This window comes from Artemia franciscana, chromosome 14 (genome assembly GCF_032884065.1).
Source record: "Artemia franciscana chromosome 14, ASM3288406v1, whole genome shotgun sequence".
Taxonomy (NCBI): domain Eukaryota; kingdom Metazoa; phylum Arthropoda; class Branchiopoda; order Anostraca; family Artemiidae; genus Artemia; species Artemia franciscana.
Genome location: NC_088876.1, coordinates 38,450,530 through 38,475,605, shown reverse-complemented (window position 1 = coordinate 38,475,605; position 25,076 = coordinate 38,450,530). Strand labels below are relative to the sequence as shown.

Genomic DNA, 25,076 nt, shown 5'->3' with positions numbered 1-25,076 from the left:
TAAGTCAGGCACTTCTCAATTACTAACCTAAGAGTGAAAATTTGGTCAACACATCCTTTGCCTTTTCTAAAACCCCACTGTTCTTCTTTTAAAACTTTGTCTACATCATCTCTCAGTCTAAAAAGTGTCATATTACAAAGTAATTTGCTATCTACAGAGACGAGATTAATGCCTCGATAATTACCACACTCAATCTTATCACCCTTCTTACATAGTGGTTTAATTAAGGTGCTTTTCAATCATTATGTACTTCCCCTTTTTCGAAAATTATATTCATAATCTTCAATTATATATGTCTATCCTCAGAGCCACCATATTTAAGAAACTTTTTTACCACACTGTCCGCACTTGGAGCCTTATTATTTTTTAATTCTTTTAGTACTGTCGCTAATTCTTCCTCACAAAGCAAAAGCTCACTATCTAAGAGTAACTATCTACCAGGAAGTTGTGATGTTCTTAGACTCCAGAATAAGAATTTGAGAGAAATTTTCCAGAAACTGGTGAATACTAAACTAGAGAGTTTAAAATTTGATAATGAGGAAAATGGTTGGAATAATGTTAGAAAAACAATTTGTGAAGCTGCTGATGATGTATTAGGGAAGAAAGTTAAGACTGCAGCTAGGAAATTAGTGAAAGAGCTTTATGTTTAATAGAGAGGAGAAGGGTCTTGTACAAGAATTATCTGAGTGATAGATCATATGAAAACCAAAGGAATGTAAAGAAAGTGAAGAAAGCATTAAAATATCAACTAAGGAATTGTAAAGTGGAGATCATGGATAAAATTGCTAAGGATCTGGAGCATGTAACTAGACGGCATAATGGTAAAATATTGTACTGGCATGTTCATAAATTGAGAGGGAGCAGCCAATCCAGACTCGTCCGGATTGCAATTTTTCAGGTATAACAGTCAAGTTAGAATAAATACGATGTTTGGTTATAAAATGGTCCATGCATATGTTAATATGGTATTCAAGTGATGGTAAGACAGTAAACCTTATTGATTATGTTATTGTTAACCGATGACTGGCAGGATCAATACAAGATACGAGGGTATATAGGATTGTTGTTATTAATGTTAAAAGTTAAAAACCACCATCTGATAGTATCTTGGGTCAATTTAAAGTTGAAGTTTCAGAAGGGTAACTAGCTTCCGGGAAGTAATGATGCTGGTTGACTCCAGGATGAGAGTTTGAGAGGAAATTTCAAGGAACAGTTGAATACTAAACAAAAATTAGAGAATATGCAAGACCGAGGAAGGGTTGCACAAAAAGATATTGTGAAAAACAAAAAAGTTTATGATATCTTGTATGTGAAGGAAGATTTGTTTTGTGAGGAAGAATTAGCGACAGTACTAAAAGAATTAAAAAAATAATAAGGCTCCAGGTGCTGATAGTGTGGTAAATGAATGTCTTAAACATAGCGGCTCTGAGGATAGAAATATGTTACTGAAGATTAGGAACATGATTTTCGAAAAAGGGGTAAGTACATAATTATTTTAGAAAAACCTTAATTAAACCAATATAGAAGAAAGGTGATAAGATTGAGTGTGGTAATTATCGAGACATTAGTCTTGTCTCTGTAGATAGCAAATTACTTAGTAATATGACACTCTTTAGACTCAGAGCTCATCTATAAGAGAAGGACAGTAGGGTTTTAGAAAAGGTAGAGGATGTGTTGACCAAATTTTCACCTTTAGGTTAACAATTGAGAAGTGCCTGAGTTATGAAACACCTTTGGTCCTCAGTTTTATTGATTATGAGCAAGAGTTCAATTTTGTTGATAGAAGAGCTTTAGCAAAGGTCTTATCCTTGTATGGTATACCATACAAATACATTAAAGTGATTAGTGCTACGTACGAGAATAACATGGCTGTGGTTAAGGTAGGAAACGAGGTCAGCAGTTGGTTTTGTATTAGATCATGAATTAAGCAGAGTTGTGTTTTATCACCCTTTATATGGATCATTTTGATGGATTTTGTCTTAGTAAGCACAGGAAAGGCAACGGGAGACCACGAAATCAAATGGCATCCTCAAAAGCGTCCTAGATGAAAGTCTGAGCAATATGAATGAATTTTTACGGGTTTCTGGAGTTGAGGGTGCTAGAATAGGTTTTAAAATGTTAAGAAGACTAAGTCACTTGGGCTATGAGTAAATGAAAATGAAAAGATGATGTTTGGCAACGAAATGATTGATCAGGTGGACAGCTTCACTTACCTTGGTAGTATTACTAGCAAAGACGGTGGGGGCAGTGAAGATGTTAAAAGTAGAATAGCCAAGGCTCAGGGTGTTTTTTCACAGTTAAAAAAAGTTTAGAAGACTATTAAGATTAGGGTGCAAACCAAATACTGGAAGCTAAAGTAATTACAGTTGTCAATTATGGCTCTGAAGCATGGGCGCTTCGAAAAGCAAATGAAGATTTGCTAGATATTTTCTAGAGAAATTGCCTACGGATTGTTCTGGGTACCCGGCTGACTAACTGTATTTCAAACAGTAGGCTGTATGAAAAGTGTGGCTCCCGCTTTCTAAGGCTATAATGAGAGAAAGTTTGAGATGGCTATGGCAAGTACTGTGGATGAAGAATGATAGATTGCCATAGATTGCCTTTTCGGCGAACTGTCTAAGGCTAAAAGGAAAGCAGGCGTCCGCGGTTGGGAGAATATCATATAGAAAGATTTGATGGAAATGGGAACTTAATGGGAGGGTGTAAAGTAGATCTTCTGAATAGTTCTTATTCGGAGATCTTACTGAAACTCTCATGAATGCAATGCTGGTGAAATCACAGGAAACTCTGGTGAACCTCGTCTCTATGGAATTTTGGCATTACTTTTATGGTACACTTTAAAGAAAATGTATGCTTGCTTGTCTGCCCAGCTCTTACATGGCCCTGTTATGGAAGGGGTATAGCAAGGATTCCATGATTGTTGCGAGAGGAAGTGGATTTATACCAGATTATGTTAAGTTGAAGAGCTCAGATATGAAAGACGGTTTTCAAAAATGTACCGCATTAATACAAAATTGTATTTGCATGGGTTTTCCACATCTCAGGCATTTATTCTTAAGCTCTGCCACTGTGATACTATAAGACCTTGAATCTGTATCGAAATTGTGCCTACAATTGTGGCAAGACTATGATTGAGACTAGTGTCAAAACATTTATGCTGCTCAATTTGCTCTTAGTTTCTCATCTCCAAATATTATGAGCTTCTTTTTTAGTTCTTTGTTCCTCGTTAAAAAAAAAAACTGCTTTTGTTAGTAGAAAATTTTTATTGAACACCAATTGTTTAAAAATATTATTAATAATAACAATAATAATAATAAAGAACAATAATAACAATAGTAATAATAATTCTGTTTGGTAAATAATGTCCCAAATATTCTTTGGAACGGGGAGCCTTAGGAGCTAGAGGGGGGGGGGTAAAAACTGTGGTGAAACTTTCGTTATTTTTATGATATTTTTGATAATAACAACAATAATAAACTGAGAGTTTTATTTAGAATAAACTAACAAATGCTCGAAAATACATATTTGAATTGTATTTAGTTTTTCATGCTCAGATTCCTTTCTGTTTTTTAAAATAAGAATTTTTTCAGGAATTACCCTATAAGCTCGGAAAGCATGAAGTCATTGTTCCACTCGCATCCTACCAACAATTAAAGTCAAATTCCTCAAGACTTAGGCTTTGGCAGCCATTAGATGCAAAAGACGGAGAAAGTGTGTGGTCTATTGATGATCTCATACTGACTACTCATACAATTCGTAGTCAAGCTGTTGGAGATGACTTTGAAGAGGGTATTAAACGTGCTGTATTGATACATTCTATTGGTGGAAAAATTGGAAGCTTCTGCAATAGGTAATGTCCAGTATTACTAAATTTTAAATGTTCGTAAAACTCTATGAGGATAACCATGACAAGTTAGATTTCTTGTGAATGAGAAGCACGCCAGAGTAAATATTAGTTTTTTTGAGTCACTTCTACTGTAGACAACACCTATAAATAAAAAGAATATAAAAGATTCCAAAAATGAAGAATGAGATAAGATACGAAGATTTTTTAAAATAGCATAAATAGTTATAATTTTTTATACTGGGTCCTTGATAATGACCGACTTTGGATACAACTTAGCATAAGTCAATTTTAAGAAAGGATGAATCTCGATTATACACAGACAAGATGTTACACAAAAAATTTAAAATTTTTTAGTGAACGTTAAAGAGACGTGAACTAATCTTCCAGTCAAGGCCACTGCAGCTCCGCTTAACCCACCACTTTTTCTGCTAAATATAGCCCATACTTTCCGATTTTTTTCTGTAACGTAAAAAATAAAGCTAGTTTGTCTGTGCAGGAGCTTGTCGGAAGGGGCACTACTCTTTGCAACATAACTTTCTTTTGCAAAAACTTTCTTTTGGCTTGAAGCTTTAACTTCACTCTATACCTTCATTTGAAAAGATTGTTTTTATTCAACTTGATATTCATAAATATCATAAATATAAGGAGGAAAGCTTCCATGCCTACATTTTTTCAGTGTCTTTTTGATAATAAAAACTTACATTTTATCATTAAGAGGGGATTTTACCCCTGGTTATTATTATTGCGCGCATAGTCGAAATTCATTTCTCCAAACAAAGATCTATTTTAGTATTAGGGTAACTAATACGATGTATTACGAAGAATACATTTTTGATAGCTCTAAACCACTGTCTTCTAATTTTTTTGATAATACTTTGGCCCAATTTGAGCCAACAAAATTTTTTGTGGTGCAGAACGCCAAAAGGTAATGTTTTGCATCGGAATGATCTTTTTTATGGCATAACAAGGGTAATAACTTCTCAAACTACTGTTTAATGAATCCAAATATTTGATGACTCTTGGCTAGCCAGATCTAACTTGAAAAATAACGAATCTGTGACTAACATTCTTGGTATTTGAAAATATTTAAAGTAAAATACACACATATATATATATATATATATATATATATATATATATATATATATATATATATATATATATATATATATATATATATATATATATATATATATATATATATATATATATATATATATATATATATATATATATATATATATATATATATATTTAGAAGTTGGAAAGTTCGCAATAGCCCTTAGAGAGTTTCCAAGGGGTATTAGCCACAGTCCAATTTTCAGTAATTTCTTTCTATGTTAGCTTTGACTTAGCTTGACGTAATCTTCCATTCTATATTAAGATTCCATCCCTTAAAACGGCTAGGATCTAACAATGAAATATATTGGTGACTTTTCTTGCATTGCCGAAAAGATACAAAAAATTATAGAACCTAAGAAAGTGTCTCACATGCAGCAGTTCAAATTACAGTAAATAATTTGTTGTCAAAGCTTTAGTTTTAAACAATCAAATTGACTGAAAAACTCTTAACTGATCAATTCAGACACCTTTACTTTGTCTCATTGAACCTGAAAACACTTGAAATTCTTACCAAAAACCTGATTTCCTTTTCCTAAGATAAGATTTAGAATTTTTAGTTTTTCATCTCAAAATTACCTCTGTTGTAAAAAAAAGCAATATAAAATCCTTCATCGTACAATGTGTGTTCGTAAACCCTTGAATCATTACTTTGAAACAAAATACGTAAGTGGGTGGTTGAAGTCTGTTGAACCACAAAATAATATGCTCGAACTGATATAAACCACAATATAAATTGTGTTGAACCACAGTTGAACCACAATATAAATAACTATATGTTCGCAAATCCTTGAATCATTACTTTAGAAAAACTACGTAAGTGGTTGGTTGGAGTCTATTGATGGTCTATCGTTGTTTGGAGTCTATTGTTGTCAAACTACAGACAGCAGTCTATGAAAAGGAACAATGTCACAGATATGGTCGCCTGAAAGATGTCCCTCTGTGCACTGTCAGAAGTAAAATTGCTGCAGCCGTTTTCACTCCCTGACTTGAAAACACAAGCCAGGTTCAGCAGATCATCAATTCTACCCAGTTTTATGATGTCGACTAGTTTTAGGAAGGTATTTCTATCCAGAAGGTGAAATTCACGACATTGAAGATAGTCAGCAATCATAAAATTTGTGTGGTCTATAGGCTTCTAAATCATTTGTAGGTTAAGATAAAGTCCCTTATATTCTCAATAGAATCTGGTATCATTTTTCAAACAGGGTCTCGAAGGCCATTCATGTGTGACACAGCACTTGATGGTCTTTTTCATGCTGTTGGAGGTCCAGCTTTGGCCATTTATTTTTAATCTCTTCCCATACAGTTTACCTTCATATATATTTTCTGCCTCTTCCTAGCACTTCTTGATTTCTTTGATAAGGAAGTCTTATATTCATCACCTTTCAAGTCTAACAGCTTCCTTTCAGAACTGCTGTTACGTTTTGACATCCGTCTCTGACAGCACATCTTTTTGACACCACATCTCTCAAGTGTTTAAGACTTGTCCTCGTGAGTGAAGTCAGTGTCCAGTCCAAGATTTTGAAAATGTAACATCATGGAATCTTCAGCCAGGGTAGCTAGGGTAGAAAAGTCTCTATGAGACCTTTCTTTTTTGTCTCAGCGCACTGAATAGACATAAAAAACAGCTATAAAACAATTGAGAATTTCAAAGTAATTGCATTACATACCGTCTTTTTATGGAATGCATAGCAAATTTAAGTGAATATATGTTTAAATATTTTAAGTTTCACTGCCGAAAAGTGATTCAAGCTTTTTCGAGAAGCTCAAATGGCCATTTGAAACATTGAGCTAGCTAAATTTTTTCAAGCAGTAATGAGTGTCAGAAGGTAAAATAGTTACACTTTCGGTCGGGTGGGGTTTATCAAACCCCAGGCCTTCGTCATTTTTTCCTATAAGGGATGCAACAAACTCAGTCGATCATTTATCACGGCCTGGGTATTACTGATAATACATGTCAGATCAATCTTCTGAATGTTGTAATGAGCCTGATAATTAACATAATAAGCCCACCTAATTTGATCCTATTAAATCTCACAGAACTAGTTCAAATGCGACAAAGTGAAAAGAAAACCTTATTGTTCAATTATTGTATACTTTCTAGCAAAGATGGTATATAGTAACGTGCCTTACTACCTTACCGTGTAACTTTCCACCTTTTTACGTCCCCCCTTGCAAGATAGCTTTCAAGCCAAATAATTTCTACATTTGATGTTTTCAAATTGAACTTTTCAAATGTATTTTATCATTTTGTAGCTCTAGCCAGGTACTCTTATTCAATGGAAAGGAGAGGATTCGGCTTGCCATTACCAGGGATATACATGTTGAAGAAGGTCATATTCTTCAGTTTCAAGTAAGCTGGAGTTTATTCATTTATTACCTGTTTAAGGTGATCTTGATGCACTGGTCCATTTAAATCGGCCATTAAATTCTTAATTACATTATGTAGCCTTAGAGCAAAATAAGGTCAATATACAATAGTAAAGCTTTGGAAATAGTCATTCACAAGTAGAAAATGTCCCCCTCCTCGTTGATCAAGTTGTTTGTATGAGGGCACTCGAAAATTATTTTTAATAACTTTCTCCAGGACTACAATATTCCCAAAAATGAAATATACAATAAATATTTTACTTTTTACCATTGGTATAAAAAAACTGACTTTGGGCTCGAATCAGTTACCATAAAACTATAAGCAGGAGTCTCTACCGTCTCAGCTAAACAAGTTTGTTTGTCAGTTTTGCATGTTTGGTTTATTAGTACATACAAAAAATCGAGTTTTATGAAAATATATAGTCTTTGGGGTACTATTACAATTGCAGAAACTGAAATATAAACGGTAATTGGGCTATACAAGCAGCAACTTTGTGATTGTGCCTACTTTCCCCAGTAATAGAGTGAAAACATCTGAAAATATTGTCTGATTGAAATATACGTGTTCGGTCACATGTGAAATTCCTATTATAAAAAGAATGACTTTTGTGTAGTTTTTTTTTTGTAAGATTTTAAATTGGTGCAAGGGTAGTAAAAAGGATAAAAATCAATCCATTTGTTCGGTGGCACACAGAGAGAGTTGTATCTGAATTAAAAGGCATTCACCAAGGAAGCATATAATCATTTGCTTCATTTCTCGGCTGTTTTCGGCCCAATTAAAGTAAAAAGAAAAAATAAAGTGAAATAAAGTATGAAAGTAAAAAGAAAATAAAAAAGTTTCTGTTGATTTTAACCTTAATAATTTAGTTTGTTTTTTTTTTTCAGAAAAAAACTTCAATTTTTCATTTGTATCATCAAGTTTATACGACTTTGCTTGAAAGCAGAAATTAAAAATCCTGTTGCTTCTATGGCCTATGGCAAAAAATTGTCACTTTTTATACCTTGCACCATTAAATTATCTGTGACAAGAATATCCTTAGCCTAATACTCAAAATTTCCTCTTGAATACCAACCTCTTCTAATGAGGAGATTTCGCAACCCCCTCTATTTTCTAAGAAAGAGATTTCACAGCCAAGTTCGGGACCACAGGATCACCCATAAAATACCTTGGCAAAGGGATCTACAAGATGGGGTCAGTCTCCATTATAAAAACTTATAATTTACTCTGTATTTTATGATATTCATCTCAGGACCGGAAAAAACGCAATAGTAATGATCGGGCCTCGCGTTTGAAAGGGCCCCACGCCACCATCAAAATGAACAATTGATTTTTGCAATTGTGGAATGTTCTGATCAATTTCAGTAAGCGTTGCTTCTTGAGAGAGATCATTTTCCAGGCTAAAACCAATAAAAAAAACTATCTGATATCAACAATAAATCAGGCCGGAATAAATAGTTCAGTATTTATGTTGACTGAAAGTGAAAACACAAGAAAAATAAATTTGCGCAACAAAATAGAGAAATATGTTAATTATTGTGCCCATATTCGGTGATGAAAATATCAATAGGCACTTTCAGCAGTTTCGTAATATCTAGAGGACACAAATATAAATTAACGTTAGCACAAAATTGGTACAAAAAAAAAGAACAAAAGAGGACAAAATCTTTGGCTAAAAATTGACAAACCGGAAAATCGGATGACACTAGATCAAGAGATTGATAAATAAAACATAAAAATGTAAATGTACAACATATGATGATGAACATTGCAGACCATCAAAAGTGACAAGTCCAAAAAATTTCTGAAGCAGTGATAAACGAAAATAAATATCAATGGATAAGTAGATAGAATATTAGCAAAACCACCAATTAGAACAAGCCAAAAGCGAACTTGAAGAACATAGAAATATACAGGTAAGAGATAAGTGGCAGCGAGAATCACAATGACCCAAAGACTAAAGTGAAGAACAAAAAAAAAAAAAAAAAAAACAATACGGGGTTACAAGACATGCGACAGTGATGATAAAAAAGGAATTCAAATGAAAATAAAGAACAAAGAAATATGTTTCACTGGAGAACTGAAAATGAACAGAAATATACGACCACGAGAACAAAGAAATACGCAGTTAGAAGATAATCATCAGTGGGAATTAAAAGTAACAGTAGGAGTCAAAACATGTCAAAGATGAAAGTAAAGAACAAAGAATTGTAGTGTTAGCAGGCACGCTAAAGCGAGTATCAGAAAGGGTCAAAAATGACAATTAAGATAAAAAAACTGCGCTGTTAAAGGAAAACGAAAATCAGAGCGAGCCAAAAATGAAAGTGCGGAAGACTAAAAATATTATTTTAGGAGAAAAGCACCATTACAATCTTCAATGCCAACAAATTGTCGCTTAAAACCAAGTAAAAACACACAAATATGCCCTAAACTGTGCAAGTTCTATTTATAAGTCATTGGGACCCTTAAACACTGTATTTATTTACTATGGAGTCCTCCGTTCTTTCACAGAAAAAGTAGCCAAAAAAGATGATTTTCTTAGGGAGTGCTGCCCGCTTTTTCAAAATGCATTATTGCATGAACAATGTCCAAATGAATTTGTTTGGCCTGTTATAAGATACCGCTTCCTCTCTATAGAGTTTTGCAAACAAATACTAAACTGGAAGTTATTTTTTGCTTTAGCTTCATTCAATATAAGCGGTGATCGAACCAAAATAGCCCTATTGTTTTCAGCTTCGAAGTAGCTTGACAAATTTATCACAAAATCAATTTAGTGGCACACTCAACCAGACTCCTGGAGAAGGTTTTCAACCATATTCATATAACCAAATGTACTTTTTAAACCCCAATGGAGGTGTTAAAGGACACCTTTCACATCTTTTAAATTGTTAGGTCGGTCGTAACCAATCAGATCTCTTGGAAGAATTATTGTGAGACACAAACAAACATTTATGCCAAAGGTTACATGCAAATGCGATACATATAATGTATGTATATGTATTTATATGTATAGATATATATATATATATATATATATTACGTAAAAAAAAAATACGCAAAATAAAAACACAAAAAAAATTCAATTGGGCCCCGCACCTAGCCGATCCGGCCCTGATACTTCTATAAAGAATAATTTTGTGAAGAAATAAAAGCTTATGGAACAGGAGCTCATGTGGCACTTGTTACGCGGCAAGAAGAGCTAAGAGCCAAGAGATCATATGGTATGAGCTCTAACAAAATTCTATGAATCAATAGATTGATTTAAAAAAGAAAATAAGAGGCTTAATGCCGGTCAGGATTTAAAATAACAGCTCTGAGTCAAGATGTCCTTCTAAATATCAAAATTCATTAAGATCCGATCACCCACTCATAAGCTATAAATACCTAATTTTTTCTAATTTTTCCTCTCCCTTTAGCCCTTCAGATGGTCGAATCTGGGAAAACGACTTTATCAAGTCAAATTATGCAGCTCTCTGACACACCTATCAATTTTCATCGTCCTAGCACGTCCAGAAGCACCAAACTCGCCAAATCACTGAGCCCCTCCCCCAACTCCCCCAAAGAGAGCAAATCCAGTACGGTTCTGTCAATCACGTACCAAGGACATTTGCTTATTCTATCCACCAAGCTTCATCCCGATTCCTCCACTCCAAGTGTTTTCCAAGATTTCCCCCTCCAACTCCCCCCAATGTCAAAAGATCTGGTTGGGATTTGAAACAAGAGCTCTGAGACATGAATTCCTTCTAAATATCCAATTTCATTAAGACCTGATCACCTATTCGAAAGATAAAATACCCCAATTTTCACATTTTCCAAGAATTCCGGTTCCCCCCTCCAACACCCCCCAATGTCACAGGATCTGGTCGGAATTTAAAATTAGAGCTTTAAAGCACAAGATCCTTCTAAATATCAAATTATTATTAAGATCTGGTCACCCTTTCGTAAGTTACAAATACCTCAATTTTAAAATTACCCCCCCCCCCCGACTCCACCAAAGAGAGCAGATCCGGTCCGGTTATGTCAGTCACGTATCTTAGACAGGTTTCTATTCTTCCCATCCAGTTTCATTCTGATCTCACCCCTTTAAGTATTTTCTAAGATTCCCGGTCCCCCCAACTGACCCCTCCCCAATTACGCTTCATCCGGATGAGACTTAAAATAAAAGATCTGAGTTACGAGGTCCCTCTAAATATGAAGTTTTATGAAGATCCGATCACTCCTTCGTAAGTTAAAAATACGTCATTTTTTCAAATTTTTCAGAATTAACCCCCCCCCCACATTATCCGTTCCAATTATGTAAATCACGTATCTAAGACTTCTGCATATTTTTCCCACCAAATTTCATCCCGATCCCTCCAATCTAATCGTTTTCCATGATTTTAGGTTCCCCCACCCCAAACTCCCTCCAATGTCACCAGATCCGATCGGATTTAAAATAAGAGCTTTGAGACACGATATCCTTCTAAATGTCAAATTTCATTGGGATCCGATCGCCCGTTCGTAAGTTAAAAATACCTCATTTTTTCTATTTTTTCAGAAATACCCCCCCCCCCAAATACCCCAAGGAGAGCGGATCCGTTCCGCTTATGTCAATCATGTATCTAGGACTTACGCTTATTTTTCCAACCAGGTTTAATCCGGATCCCTCTAAGTGTTTTCCAAGTTTTAGGTTTCCCCCTCACAACTCTCCCCTCCCAATGTCACCAGATCCGGACGAGATTTAAAAGAAGAGCTCTGAGACACGATATCTTTCTAAATATCGAGTTTCATTGAGATCTGATCAACCGTTCGTATGTTAAAAATACTTAAATTTTTCTATTTTTTCCGAATTCACTGGCCCCCCACTCCCCCGCAAATGGTCAAATCGGGAAAACCAAACTTTTTCTAATTTAATCTGGTCCGGTCCCTGATACCCGGTCCCGGTCTGGTCCCGGTCTGGGCCTGCCAAATTTCATCGTCCTAACTTACCTGGAAGTGCCTAAAGTAGCAAAACCGGGACCGACAGACCGACAGAATTTGCGATTGCTATATGTCACTTGGTTAATACCATAACAAAAGTGCCATAACAAAAGGGACGTGGAAATTAGGTGATTGGATGCTGGCAAACCTGCTGTCTGTCTCCAAATGTTAAACAGTTGTTTTTAAATTTTGCCAACAATTGAAAAATATCGCGATTCAGTTTAAATTTTATTCTTTACTTTAATGAGAAAGACTTGGTTTTGTAAAAAAAATTCTCCTGAATTAACTAACTTTTTTATCCAAGTGTATCTAAAAATATATTTTTCTATCCTCTAAATTATGACTGGATATAAAATGGAAGATACCTTGGTAGCAGGAGATATTTTTTATTTTATTGTATTTTTATTGAATATTTTTACTCATGGGATTCAAATATTTTTTTTTTTCAATTTAGTGCATGGAACTTATTTTTTAACCTTTTTAGCTTAGACCGCTTCTCTTTTACTGTCTTTTTTAGTTGATATATGCTTTGAGGCAAAATTTGATAAACAATTTTCCTCGTTGTTTTTTTTTTTGTTAAAACAAATAATTCTCAGTTTGAGAGAGGAATCTGGTTTCACTTCAAAATTCATTTCTTCTCTTTTCCTCCCAAATTCTAATATTTATTAATACCACATGTAACTCTACATTGAAATATGTGCACACCATTAAAATAGAGACAGCATATGTGAAAATTCATTTCGGGAAAATATAAGCCCGGGTAATACCAAATGTCCGATAATACCAATCCGGGTAATACCAAATACCAATAATGGTAATACCATTATGTCAAAACATAAGCCCGGGAAATACAAAAATGTGCTAAAATCAGGCAAACGGTTCGGTAAATAAAGCCATAAATGGTGAAAACTTTGTGATGTCGGAAGGAGGAGCAGAGAAATTTTTGTCGATATTATAGTTATTTCTGTTCAAATCTGTTCAGTTTTTCTTTCTTGTTTTTCTTTTCCTCTATTTTCTCAAAATTCCACTGTGGATATATAAAACAAGTGTGGTTATGTTTGGATGCGTGATAATCAAGAATATATGATAATATTTTATCGCTTTGATGAGAGCATTGACTACTTGTAAGAAATCATATAAGTGAAAACGTTTTATTCGTTTTAGTCGCTCAACTTTTTAACACAAACAAAAGCCAATGAAATGCATTGTAGCTTATGATTCAATTTATTGGCTGAATATGTCACACAGGCACTTTTAAAACCAGTCAGATTTTAAAGAAAAAATCCCAATTAAATTATTGGATAACATTTGAACTTAAGAACGGGTGATCGGATTTCAATGAAATTTGATATTTAGAAGGATATCGTGTCTCAAAGTTCTTATTTTAAATCCTGACCGGATCTGGTGACATTGGGAGGAGTTTGGGGTGGGAGAACCTAAAATCATGGAAAAATCTTAGATTGGAGGGATCGGGATGAAACTTGGTGGGAAAATAAGCAGAAGTCTTAGATATGTGACTTACATAATTGGAACGGATCTTCTCTATTGGGGGGGGGGGTATTAATTCTGAAAAATTAGAAAAATGAGCTATTTTTAACTTACGAAGGAATGATCGGATCTTCATGAAACGTCATATTTAGAAGGACCTCGTAACTCAGATCTCTTATTTTAAATCTCAACCGGATCCAGCGTCATTGGGTGGGGGGAGGGGAAGTTAGGGGGACCGGAAATCATAAAAAATACTTAAAGCGGAGAGATCAGGATGAAACTGGGTAGGAAGAATAAAAACCTGTCTAAGATGCGTGACTGACATAACCGGACCGGATCTGCTCTCTTTTATGGAGTTCGGGGGGGTGGTGGTAATTTTAAAATTGAAGTGTTTGTAACTTACGAAAGCGTGATTAGATTTTAATGAAATTTGATATTTAGAAGGATCTTGTGCTTTAAAGCTCTAATTTTAAGTTCCGACCAGATCCAGTGACATTGGGGGGAGTTGGAGGAGGAAACCAGAATTCTTTGAAAAACGTGAAAATTTAGGTATTTTTTTCTTGCGAATAGGTGATCGGATCTTAATGAAATTTGATATTTAGAAGGAATTCATGTCTCAGAGCTCTTATTTCAAATTCCGATCAGATTTTTTGACATTGGGGGGAGTTGGAGGGGGAAATCTTGGAAAACACTTGGAGTGGAGGAATCGGGATGAAGCTAGGTGGATAGATTAAGCAAATGTCCTTGATACGTGATTGACGTAACCGTAATGAATTCGCTCTCTTTGGGGAGTTGGGAGAGGGGTTCACTGATTTGGCGAGTTTGGTGCTTCTGGATGTGCTAGGACGATGAAAATTGGTAGGCGTGCCAGGGAGCTGCACAAATTGACTTGATAAAGTCGTTTTCCCAGATTCGACCATCTGGGGGGCTAAAGGGAGAGGAAAAATCAGAAAACATTAGGTATTTATAAGTTACGAGTGGGTGATCGGATCTTAATGAATTTTGATATTTAGAAGGACATCGTGACTCAGAGTTCTTATTTAAAATCCTGACCGGCATTAAGCCTATGATTTTCCTTTTAAATCAATCTATTGATTCTTAGAATTATGTTAGAGCTCATACCATATGAGGTCTTGGCTCTTCTTACCTCGTCACAAGTGCCATATGAGCTCTTAGCTCTTGTTTGTAATTTGAAAAAAAATACTAAATTTGTTTCTTATCCCAATTTGTGTTTATATTTATGTTTCCATTTTTGTTGGTTATATGTACTTTACATAAATATTTTTATTGTTGTCTATATGTATTATCTATTTCACTTATATTGATATTATTCTTCTAGTATATGGTAGCATTAATTATTGTTATTTATTCTATTATTTGTATCATATCATTCATTTTTTATTTATATTTATCTTTGGATGTTTATTTCAGATTAAAGCTGGTTGCGGAAAGGTTTTCCAATCTAGCAATCCAATTCACTTGGAATACTCTTCAAACTTCGGAAAAACTTGGCTCCGTACAAAAATTTATGACGATGATAAGAGCTTATATTATGCTAATCAGTCTCCAAAATGGCAAAAATATACAATTCATATTTCTGACCTTAGAACAACTGGGTAAGATTCTTTTATTTAGTCCTTTACATTTTAGGCACTTTAAAGCTGAGTCAATTTGAAACTAGTGGGAGGGGTCGGTAGGGCAGGGTGGGATGGGTGAGGGAAGTGGGGGCTGAATATTGAAGAGTGTTAGAGACTGTATTTGCTAGTGTTATATCTTTTGTATTTTTATTTATCAATGATTATTTTTAATATAGTTATGTATTTATTTTTCAATTTTTTTATATACATAGATTGTAGTTTATTTATTATTGGTTTATTTATAATAGTTCTATTTAAGTATTTGAGGTTTAAGTAAATAGTCGGGTTAATAGGTAAGTAGTTACGTGATCTCGCTCCTCCTCAGACCTTATATAAGTCCTGTGCATGTTGATTGAGGAATGTAACAGATGAAGGCAAAAGATGCACCTTGTCTTTGTGGATTTCGATAAAGCATTTGACTCAATACACCGAGAGCCACGGTGGAAATTTCTCCGACAATACGGCGTTCCAGATAAAATGGTATCCCTGATCATTGCACTGTACAAAAACACGGAGTACTGCGTTCGAGCCCATGAAGGAAATACGAGGTATTTCAGTATCATTTCTGGGGTCAAACAGGGATATGTCCTCCCCCCTGCTTTTTGTCTGTGCTATTATGCGCTCTGAGGCTGCAGAAGGCTTGGGATCCAACTATGCGATAATAAACGACAACCAGATCTTGATTTCGCCGACGACTTCGTCCTGATTGAGGGAAACAAGGAACGGCTCCAGGAGCTTCTCGATGTCACGCGAGAAAAAACAAGTCTTTTGGGACTGAGAATTAGTTCAGACAAGACAAAAAGCATGGCAACGAGTGACTCACCACTTGGCATAAAGTACGGGGACAATTCAGTAGAGCAGGAAGTTGAATTTAGATACCCCATAAGTACAGTCAAACGAGCTGAATCAATCGAAAAGGAGGTACAGTCTAGGATTGGACAAGCCAGTGGAGCATTTAATCGATTAAATAAAAAAAACAAGTTTTTAAATGAAAGTAAGGAGCAACATTAGAAATTAAAACGAACAGAAATTACTCCGTATATGAAAGGGTATTTTCCTCCTCAACGCCTCGCTCTTTACACTGAAGTTTAACTCTTTGTCTCAACTCTATTTTTAAAACATTAAGAAACTTTAGCGTAAAGAGCGGGGCGTTGAGGAGGAAAAGCCCCTTTCATATACGGAGTAATTTCTGTTCGTTTTAAGTTTTAATGTTGCTCCTTACTTTCATGTAAAAAAACTCGTTTCTTTTTATTTAAATTCTGGGCGTTTTGGAATTAATGCATGTTTTGATCTTGGCTCTCCACACATAAATAATTAAAACGAAATTTGCATATTAGTTAATTGTAATTTTGAAAATTCTAGGAAGATTTTGAGAAAAAAGGAGCGAGGGAGGAAGCCTAGTTTCCCTCCAATTTTTTGATTACTTAAAAAAGCAACTAGAACTTTTAATTTTTTACAAACGTTTTCATTGGTAAAAAATATACGTAACTTACGAATTAACTTACGTAACGAACTTCTATATTCGTATGTTTTTATTGCGTATATGAGGGGGTTCAACCGTCGTCGATACCTTGCTCTTTACACTAAAGCTTAAATTTTGTCCCAATTCCTTAAGAATGACATCTGAATCACAAAGGCCGTAGAATAAATAGTTGAAATTACTAAAAATACTTTAGCGTAAGGAATGAGATATAACGAGGAGGTAAACCCCTCATATGCGTAATAATTTTTGTTCGTTTAAAATTTTAATGCTGCTCCTTAATTTCAGTAGAAAAAACTTTCCATATTTATTTTTTCATTTCAAATAATGCTAGAAAATTCTCCACCCCCTTAATTGAGATTCTCTTCCCCCATGAGCAATTTCTCCGTGGAGATATCCTCCCACGTAACCCCCTCCCCCTCAACTCTCCCCCTAAACCAAAAAAATTCCCCTGAGAACGTCTGTACACTTCCCAATAACCATTACTATATGTAAACACTGGTCAAAGTTTGTAACTTGCATCCCCTCCCACGGGGACTTCGGGGGAGTAAGTCGTCCCTAAAGACATAGTTATTAGGTTTTCCGACTATGGTGAATAAAACTTCTATCTCAGAATTTTGATCTGGTGACTTTTAGGAAAAAATTAGCGCCTAGGTGCCCTCCAATTTTTTCGTCACTTAAAAAAGGCACTAGAACTTTTAATTTCCATTAGAATGAGTCCTTTCACGACATTCTAGGACCACTCAGTCGAAACTATCACCCCTGATAAAAAAAATAGCACAGAAGTAGATTATGAGGCTGCAGCAACAAGTCCCAAAAGCAATATTTTGAAAGAAATAGCATCAGAAAAGCGTCTGCCACTACTTTGTCATCCAATAATAAGAAGTTTCGTATCTTATAAGTGGTACAAAATCAGTAGGATATTTTGGCTAAACATTATTATGTTTCTAATAATGAATATCATGCTTATTATTTATGTGGTACTGCTTAAACCTATAGCTGGAAATCATATGGATTTATCTAATGTATTTCCAATTGGAAATACGACTTCGAAAGAATGGCGGGAAGTTCTGTATTTACTGATTTTACAAGGAACTGGAAATCACAGGAATGGGTCTACCACAGAAACCATTGAAAATACGACCGAGATGAGTGTTCTGAGAGTACTAATAAGTTGTCTTTTTGTCTTGGTATTGGGACTGCCTTGTTTTAGGATTTTTCAAATGAGAATAGACTTTAAGAGGCTTTTCTGCAGCTTTGAGAATTATGTTGTAATCGTGGTAAATGTTTCAACGCTGTTGACAATATTTGTAACAGACATACATTTTTCAGTGAACTGTGGGGCTATTTTGATTATAATTACCTCATTTAAACTATCTCTCTTAGTAGGATACCATCCTAAAATCCACTGCGTAGGACCACTGGGTCGATAAGATCACCCCTGGGGAAAAAAAACAACAAAAAAACAAATAAACACACATCCGTGATCTGTCTTCTGGCAAAAAATGCGAAATTCTACATTTTTGTAGATAGGAGCTTGACACTTCTACAATGAGGTTCTCCGATACGCTGAATTTGATGGTGTGATTTTCTTTGAGATTGTATGACTCTTAGGGGGTGTTTCCCCCTATTTTCTAAAATGAGGCAAATTTTTTCAGGCTCGTAACTTTTAATAGGTGTAACCGATCTTGATGAAACTTATACATTTAAAATCAGCATTAAAATGCGATTCTTTTGATATAACTATTGGTATCAAAATTTCTTTTTTTTGAGTTTCGGTTACTATTGAGCCGGGTCGCTCCTTACTACAGTTCGTTACCACGAACTGTTTGACTAAAGCGAGTTTGGTGATCGAAAAAGTACTCCCTGAAACTGAGACTGTCCAACAGTAACGTCCTCTCTGCCCTCCTCTATGGCTGTGAATGCTGGAAACTGTATCAACAGCAAGAAAAGAGGATTCTCGCTTTCGAGAACAACTGTCTTCGCAGGATACTGAATATTAACTGGAGGGACCACATAACTAACCAAAGAGTTCGCTCTGTCACGCATCAGCCCCTGGTAACAGATGTCATACGCCAACGAAGATGGCGCTACTCGGGACACGTTGCCCGTATGGTGGAAGACAGACTTCCCAGAACGGTACTCGAGTGGCAACCAGAGGGAACTTGAAGAAGAGGAAAGCCAGAAATGCACTTCATCGTACATACCAACGGGACTTGAAATTTGTCAACTCGACAGTCCGACCCCAATGGCAAGATTTCTTGGCAGCAGCACATATGAGGGATGATTGGTGGCTCTTTCTGAATGTCCTGGGTTCCTCTGGAGGCACAGGAGGAACTAAGGTCTAAGGAAAGTTACGTAAAATTTTTTGCGACTGCAAAACCTCGTAAGTTTTCTCCGGCGCGAAAGTGCTGTTTAATTTATTTATTTGTTTGTAAATTTGCGATAATAAACTTATACGAACTTATATATTGGTCCTTTAGTCACCAGTATCATAAATACTCGTAAATATTGGATATCCTAATGAATCAGTTAATTTTCCTTCGAATTCAAATGTGGACTTGCAACAAAATACCAAGTATAAGAGAACCCGACTATTTTTCAATTTTCAAACTGCTCTTCAGCCTTAAGAACAGTCCTTTTTAAAAAAAAAAATAAAGCGAAAAAGGTTCTACCACTTTCTTTTAAGAAAGTGACAGACCATAAGACGGTACCCTTGTTCATAGATGCACATTCAAATATTTTACTTTCAATCAATCAGATAAAGTTCTTTTATTTAATCTGTCAGATTTTATGCTCTTTTCTGGTACTCCAATGCTGAGAGCTTTGATACCTTTAATAAAAAAATTAATGTGTATAATTAAAACCTGTGTTTAAAACTCTATAATTGAAACGGTGCATAATTGTAGGGTAAGGGTTGTAAGTTATGCCCCAGTGGCTTGTAAGGTTTTTTGCAACGGGGGGTCGTTTGAACTTTAGAAGAGGCTCATTTGATTAGAAATTTGTATTTGTAGTACCCTTTTAAGAGTAAAAAATGATGCGGAAGAAGTAGCCCCCCCCCCTCTCTGATATCCTCTTTTCTCGAAACGCATTCAGTTCAAATTTTGTGATAGAAATTTTGTTACCAATAGTCCGAAAATCATATAACAATGTCTTTAGGATAGACACAATCCCCCAGAACCCATGGGCAAGGGTTGTAATGTTCCGGGGCATATAAGGTTTTTATGGAACGGGTCATCGTATATGCTTTGGATCGGATGGAGCTCGTTTGATTGGAAGTCAGGAGTTTTAGTGCCCTTTTTAAGAGTCAAAAATAAATGGAGGGTAATCAACCCCTCTCTCCACGCCTATCATTCCCCAAAACATATTCGATAGAAATTTTAAGAGATCTTCTTTATTCAGCCTAGTTGAAAGGTCAAGTAATTATGTCTTTGGGAATGCCAACCTCACCACAGTCCTCAGGACAAGGGTGTAAGCTAGGCAATTCGTTCATTATTTACACATAGTATACGTTATCGAGAAAGGTGTACATGTTCGAACTTTACTTATGATGAGAATGAAAGGCATTCAGGTGAGCCTTACACAAAATGTTGAGGGAGTGTTGAACTAAATCAAAACCCTCAATGTGCATATGGATTGTCAACATAGTCAGCATATGGATTGTCAACAATGTGCATATGGATTGTCAACGGTGTAACATAGGAATAACTGAGTATTTTAATTTAGAAAATTCAGGAAATAATAAGGGATGTGATCAAAAAGGCAATACTTGCGTGATACCATTACTACTACGACTACCATCGCTACTACTACCAGGCTAATACATTTACAGTATATAGAGACAATTCAAACTAAATCAAAAGATACTATGTTCAAGAAAATAGTCAAAATAGCGTATGCCAAGAATTGATTTCAGTATTAAGTTTGAACTTCCAGAGAATGATTAAAGAGGAAGATCACCAAATACAGCGCATTAGCACTGCCTAAGTAAAGGGGGATGTGGACACAATATGTTTTCAATCTCACTAAAAGGAATTCATGTGCATACTAATGCTAATACAACTGTAACTAATACATTTACTAATGCTGCTACTACTCGGTCTATTTCAGCTACTTGTAAAGTTAAGAATATTGAGATAAAAAGTTTAAGCAGTATATCAATAATGCTGTATTAGAAGGTGAAATGTTCATGGAATTTTCATGGATACACAGAAACTGTATGGAACTAAATTGAAACACACTATACCCATACAGGTTGTCAAGCAAACCCATCAGAAGTGCTTCAGGAACGGTTGATGGTAATAAGCTGCAACTTTAAGCGTGTGTTGAAGGGAATGTTGAGGCCTAGGTGATATATTCAGGCTGCTACTAATTCTAGCAAACCTGAAACTATAGACCTGTATGGTTAAAAAATACAAAACTGTACATGCACAGTCACTACTGGCCATCCTTAATCCCCCAGTTCCCCAGAAAAATATTAATAACATAGATAAATAAAAAAATAAATTAATTTTAAATTCTGATCAAAATTCAGAACCTAACTGGATGTCAAAGAAACAAAACAGAAAACCATTCATTCACTATCTCCTCGACACCCTCCTAAAACAGGCAAAAAAGTAACTGAACATGAATGAACAACTTTTGAAGCAGCATAGGCATATTGTAGGATAGTGAAAATATTCCAAAATTAAGTAAGAAAAGTGATGTTTTTCGAATCACAAGATAAAAAGATGTTAATGATATTTCAATAATCAACTAAAGAGATAAATACAGCAAAATAAGATAGCCTATTTGGTCTTTCTAAAAAGAAGTTGTTTTATAGAAAAGTTAATTATATGATGTATATAATGAACATATTAATGCTTAGCTTAGATTGTTTTGCTATTCTTTGATATTTACATTTCTTTCCAATTTTTACTAGGGAACAGCATGTCTGAGTTTATTCCTGAAAACTGGGATTTTCCACTATTTTCACTTTGGTAATTGTACGACTATTAATATTGCATATGAGGCATATATATGGCATATGAGGATATGCCAAAACTAAGTAAGAAATGTGGTGTTTTTTGAATCAGAAGATAAAGAAACATTATTGACATTTCAATAGTCCACTAAGTGATAAATACAGCAAAATAAGATAATTTTAATAATAATATAAGATAATAAGATAATAAGGTCTAATTTTTCTTTCTAAAAAGTCTTCTTATTGATAAGTCAATTAACTGATAATTTGGTGTTTAATTTTGAAGAACTTTAATAATAAACATTATTATGTTATTATGTTATATAATTATTATGTTACATATATTTTGAGAATAAACAGCTGTGAATATTTCCTTTTTTTCTTTTCTTTAACATTTTCATTTCGTGTATTTTAATTTTTCTTTTTTACATTACAGTGCAAAACCTGAATTTCTCTTAGTGCATTTCTTAATTTCCATTTTGTAGATATTTAGGCCTATAGTATGCTTTTTGAATACAATCCTATTTGAAAATAAAATATTTTCGTGCATAGCTAAAAGAAAGTAAACCCATCATTTCTTATACGCCAAAGTTTACAATTTCCATCTACAAGTTTGTATTTTTTGTTTTAAGATTGTTACGGTTTCGTTGGATTCAAGAAGCTTCAGTTCAATCCGGTATTCCAGTAGCGTGGGCTCTGGATAATATATACATTGGATACAGTTGCAATGAAGACTGCAATGGGCATGGCCTTTGCTCTTTGCAAGGAAAATGCTACTGTGATGAAGGATATACCGGTGATTCTTGTGAAGATACCACTGTCACGCTACTGAACCACGTGCATGAAGGATTTGAAAGTGAGTTACTTATTATTTTTGGCTGATATTGTGACTAAATTATGTCTATTGTATTTTATAAAAACCGAGTTTCACTTTCCTGGGGGAAGGAGAAAGTTCAAGTTTATTGAAAGTTGTGGAATGCAACGTACTGCTTTCCCTTTTTATAGAAGTTCTTCTGTGTTTCGGCATAAATCTGAAGAATTTTACTACGTGACATGTGTGAAATATGGTTTTACGAAATTGCTTTTTTTTAATTCCCCCTCCTCTCCTCTCAGTGGCAAAAATAATTCAAAACAGAAACTACTTAAACATTCACAAGAAAACCAAATGCCACCTACACTTTAATTTACTTATTAATAGCAGCCGAAGAGTGGTCATCGCATTAATGTACTATTACCTCTAAACCAAATCAAAAAATGTTCTCCCACACAGACGACGTCCTTCCGTTTATGGAAGTTCCCACTTACGGTGGCCACTGAAAAACATTAGATAACAAACTTTCTTTAATTCAAATTTTACGAAGCTTTAAGCACCTCAATTCCTTGCGATGCTTAATGCTTGCCTTGGATTTCTAATCACTTATTTAGACTTCAGTCCTTTTTTGCTAGGAGGAACGTTAGATCGTTACAGTTGTTTGCCATGACGTCCTGTGCTTGGCTTTCAACAAAAGATCCTCCATCCAAATTTGAAAAAGAAAGCCAAATGCCACCTACACTTTAATTTACTTATTAATAGCAGCCGAAGAGTGGTCTTCGCATTATTATACTAGTACCTCTAAACCAAATCAAAAATGCTCTCCCACACAGACGACCTCACTTATGTCCCCACTTACTGTGGCCACTTTACAACATAAAATAACAAACTTTTTTTAATTCCAATTTTACGAAGATTTAAGCACCTCAATTCCTTGAGTTGCTTAATGCTTGCCTTGGATTTCTAATCACTTATCTAGACTTCAGTCCTTTTCTGCAAAAATGGACTATTTTTGCTCATTAGAGTTAGATGGAGGTCGATTTAACGTTCCTCCATCTAACGTTTCTTTTTTGCAGTCCTTTTTTGCCATGGAGGAACGTTAGATCGTTACAGTTGTTTGCCATGACGTCCTGCGCTTGGCTTTCAACAAAAGATCCTCCATTCAAATTTTCTCTCATATTGTTTGTGTCTGTTTTGACATGCCTAAAGCCATTTTGAACCTTTCTAACTTCAAAAGACAACGAGGTGTCAAACACAATCTGTACTATGGTAGCTTTCCATCACTCATTAACATTAAATGCTTCCATATAGACATTGAGGCTTTCTAATACAGGGGATACATGGATAAAGTTACAGCAATGTACAATTAATAAATTTTGGCTGTCTTTATTCTCTTCATCAAATGTATGTTCAAAATAGACCTTAGGTCATTGATGGTGAATGCTTGAAATTATTTGTTGTTTAGCTGGACAGTAATGCCTCAAGTCTCACAGGCATGTCTAAGGACCGAAACTCTATTCCAATTATAAGCTCTAATCTTTCACGAATGACAAAATTCGTTATTTTCTAAATTCAAAATTAATTGAAGACGGACAAAACCAATGCTAATCGCCACTTAATTTTTCGCTACAAAATAACTTCTATCAGCTTAGGAAACCACAGTTTTACCATGAACCAATAAAACATTTTTTCACTACCGACACTGAAAAATCTGATGATTCTGAAAAAAAAGTTTTCCTGCCTATCCCACTAAGAAATTGGAGAAATTTGCTGTTGATATCGAGAGGTCAATTAAAAATTAATTTATTACTTATCTAACAGCAGATGTTTTTTAAAATAATTTTTAGAATAACAATTTTTGGACGATCTCTTAGAACAAACATGCAAGAGGAAACCTATAGCGTGTTGGAACTGTCTTCTCTATGCTGATCTGGTACTTAATGAAGGTTGAATCATTAAAAAGGTCATGTAAAATGGGGATTGAAGGCGATCAACAGTATTACAGAGGCGCACATTCCATCCTTTAGTAGAAAATAACCCTATCAATTACGATCTTAGGCGATTCAAATAGCCTAGAAAACTCATCCTAGGTGAAACTCACGCTTGGAATCTCATCGAGTTGATAATACTCAAAAGTAAAATCATTCTGCCAAGCCTGTAGCTGTTTTGGAAAGGAGTGTTATTATAAACCATTTACCACTTGGTTATATATTCGCAGGGGCAATTGATTCTATTCATTCAGTACGCATTTCCATTGGGTGGTGACAACAGTCAGTTTGTAGCTCTCATCACCCTTTGTCGCCATTCCATATGTCGCCGTAGCTGGTAAAAAGGGAGCAAGAGGAGTTTAGTCAAAAATTTTGCTGATGGACTAGCGCTGTTTCATACATACAGCTGTCCC

General features: G+C 35.0%; 1 protein-coding gene across 3 annotated transcripts in view; it reads left to right on the top strand.

Annotated features, from left to right (window-relative positions):
* The window catches only part of LOC136035685 (reelin-like), a 538,294-nt gene that overhangs the window by 240,804 nt on the left and 272,414 nt on the right, over nucleotides 1-25,076 (top strand). For all 3 annotated transcript variants that reach the window (XM_065717615.1, XM_065717614.1, XM_065717616.1), the window contains exons 28-31: nucleotides 3,591-3,850; nucleotides 7,226-7,322; nucleotides 15,216-15,400; nucleotides 22,497-22,720. In XM_065717615.1, the coding sequence (XP_065573687.1) occupies nucleotides 3,591-3,850; nucleotides 7,226-7,322; nucleotides 15,216-15,400; nucleotides 22,497-22,720 (766 nt within the window). The remainder of the gene's footprint in view (nucleotides 1-3,590; nucleotides 3,851-7,225; nucleotides 7,323-15,215; nucleotides 15,401-22,496; nucleotides 22,721-25,076) is intronic.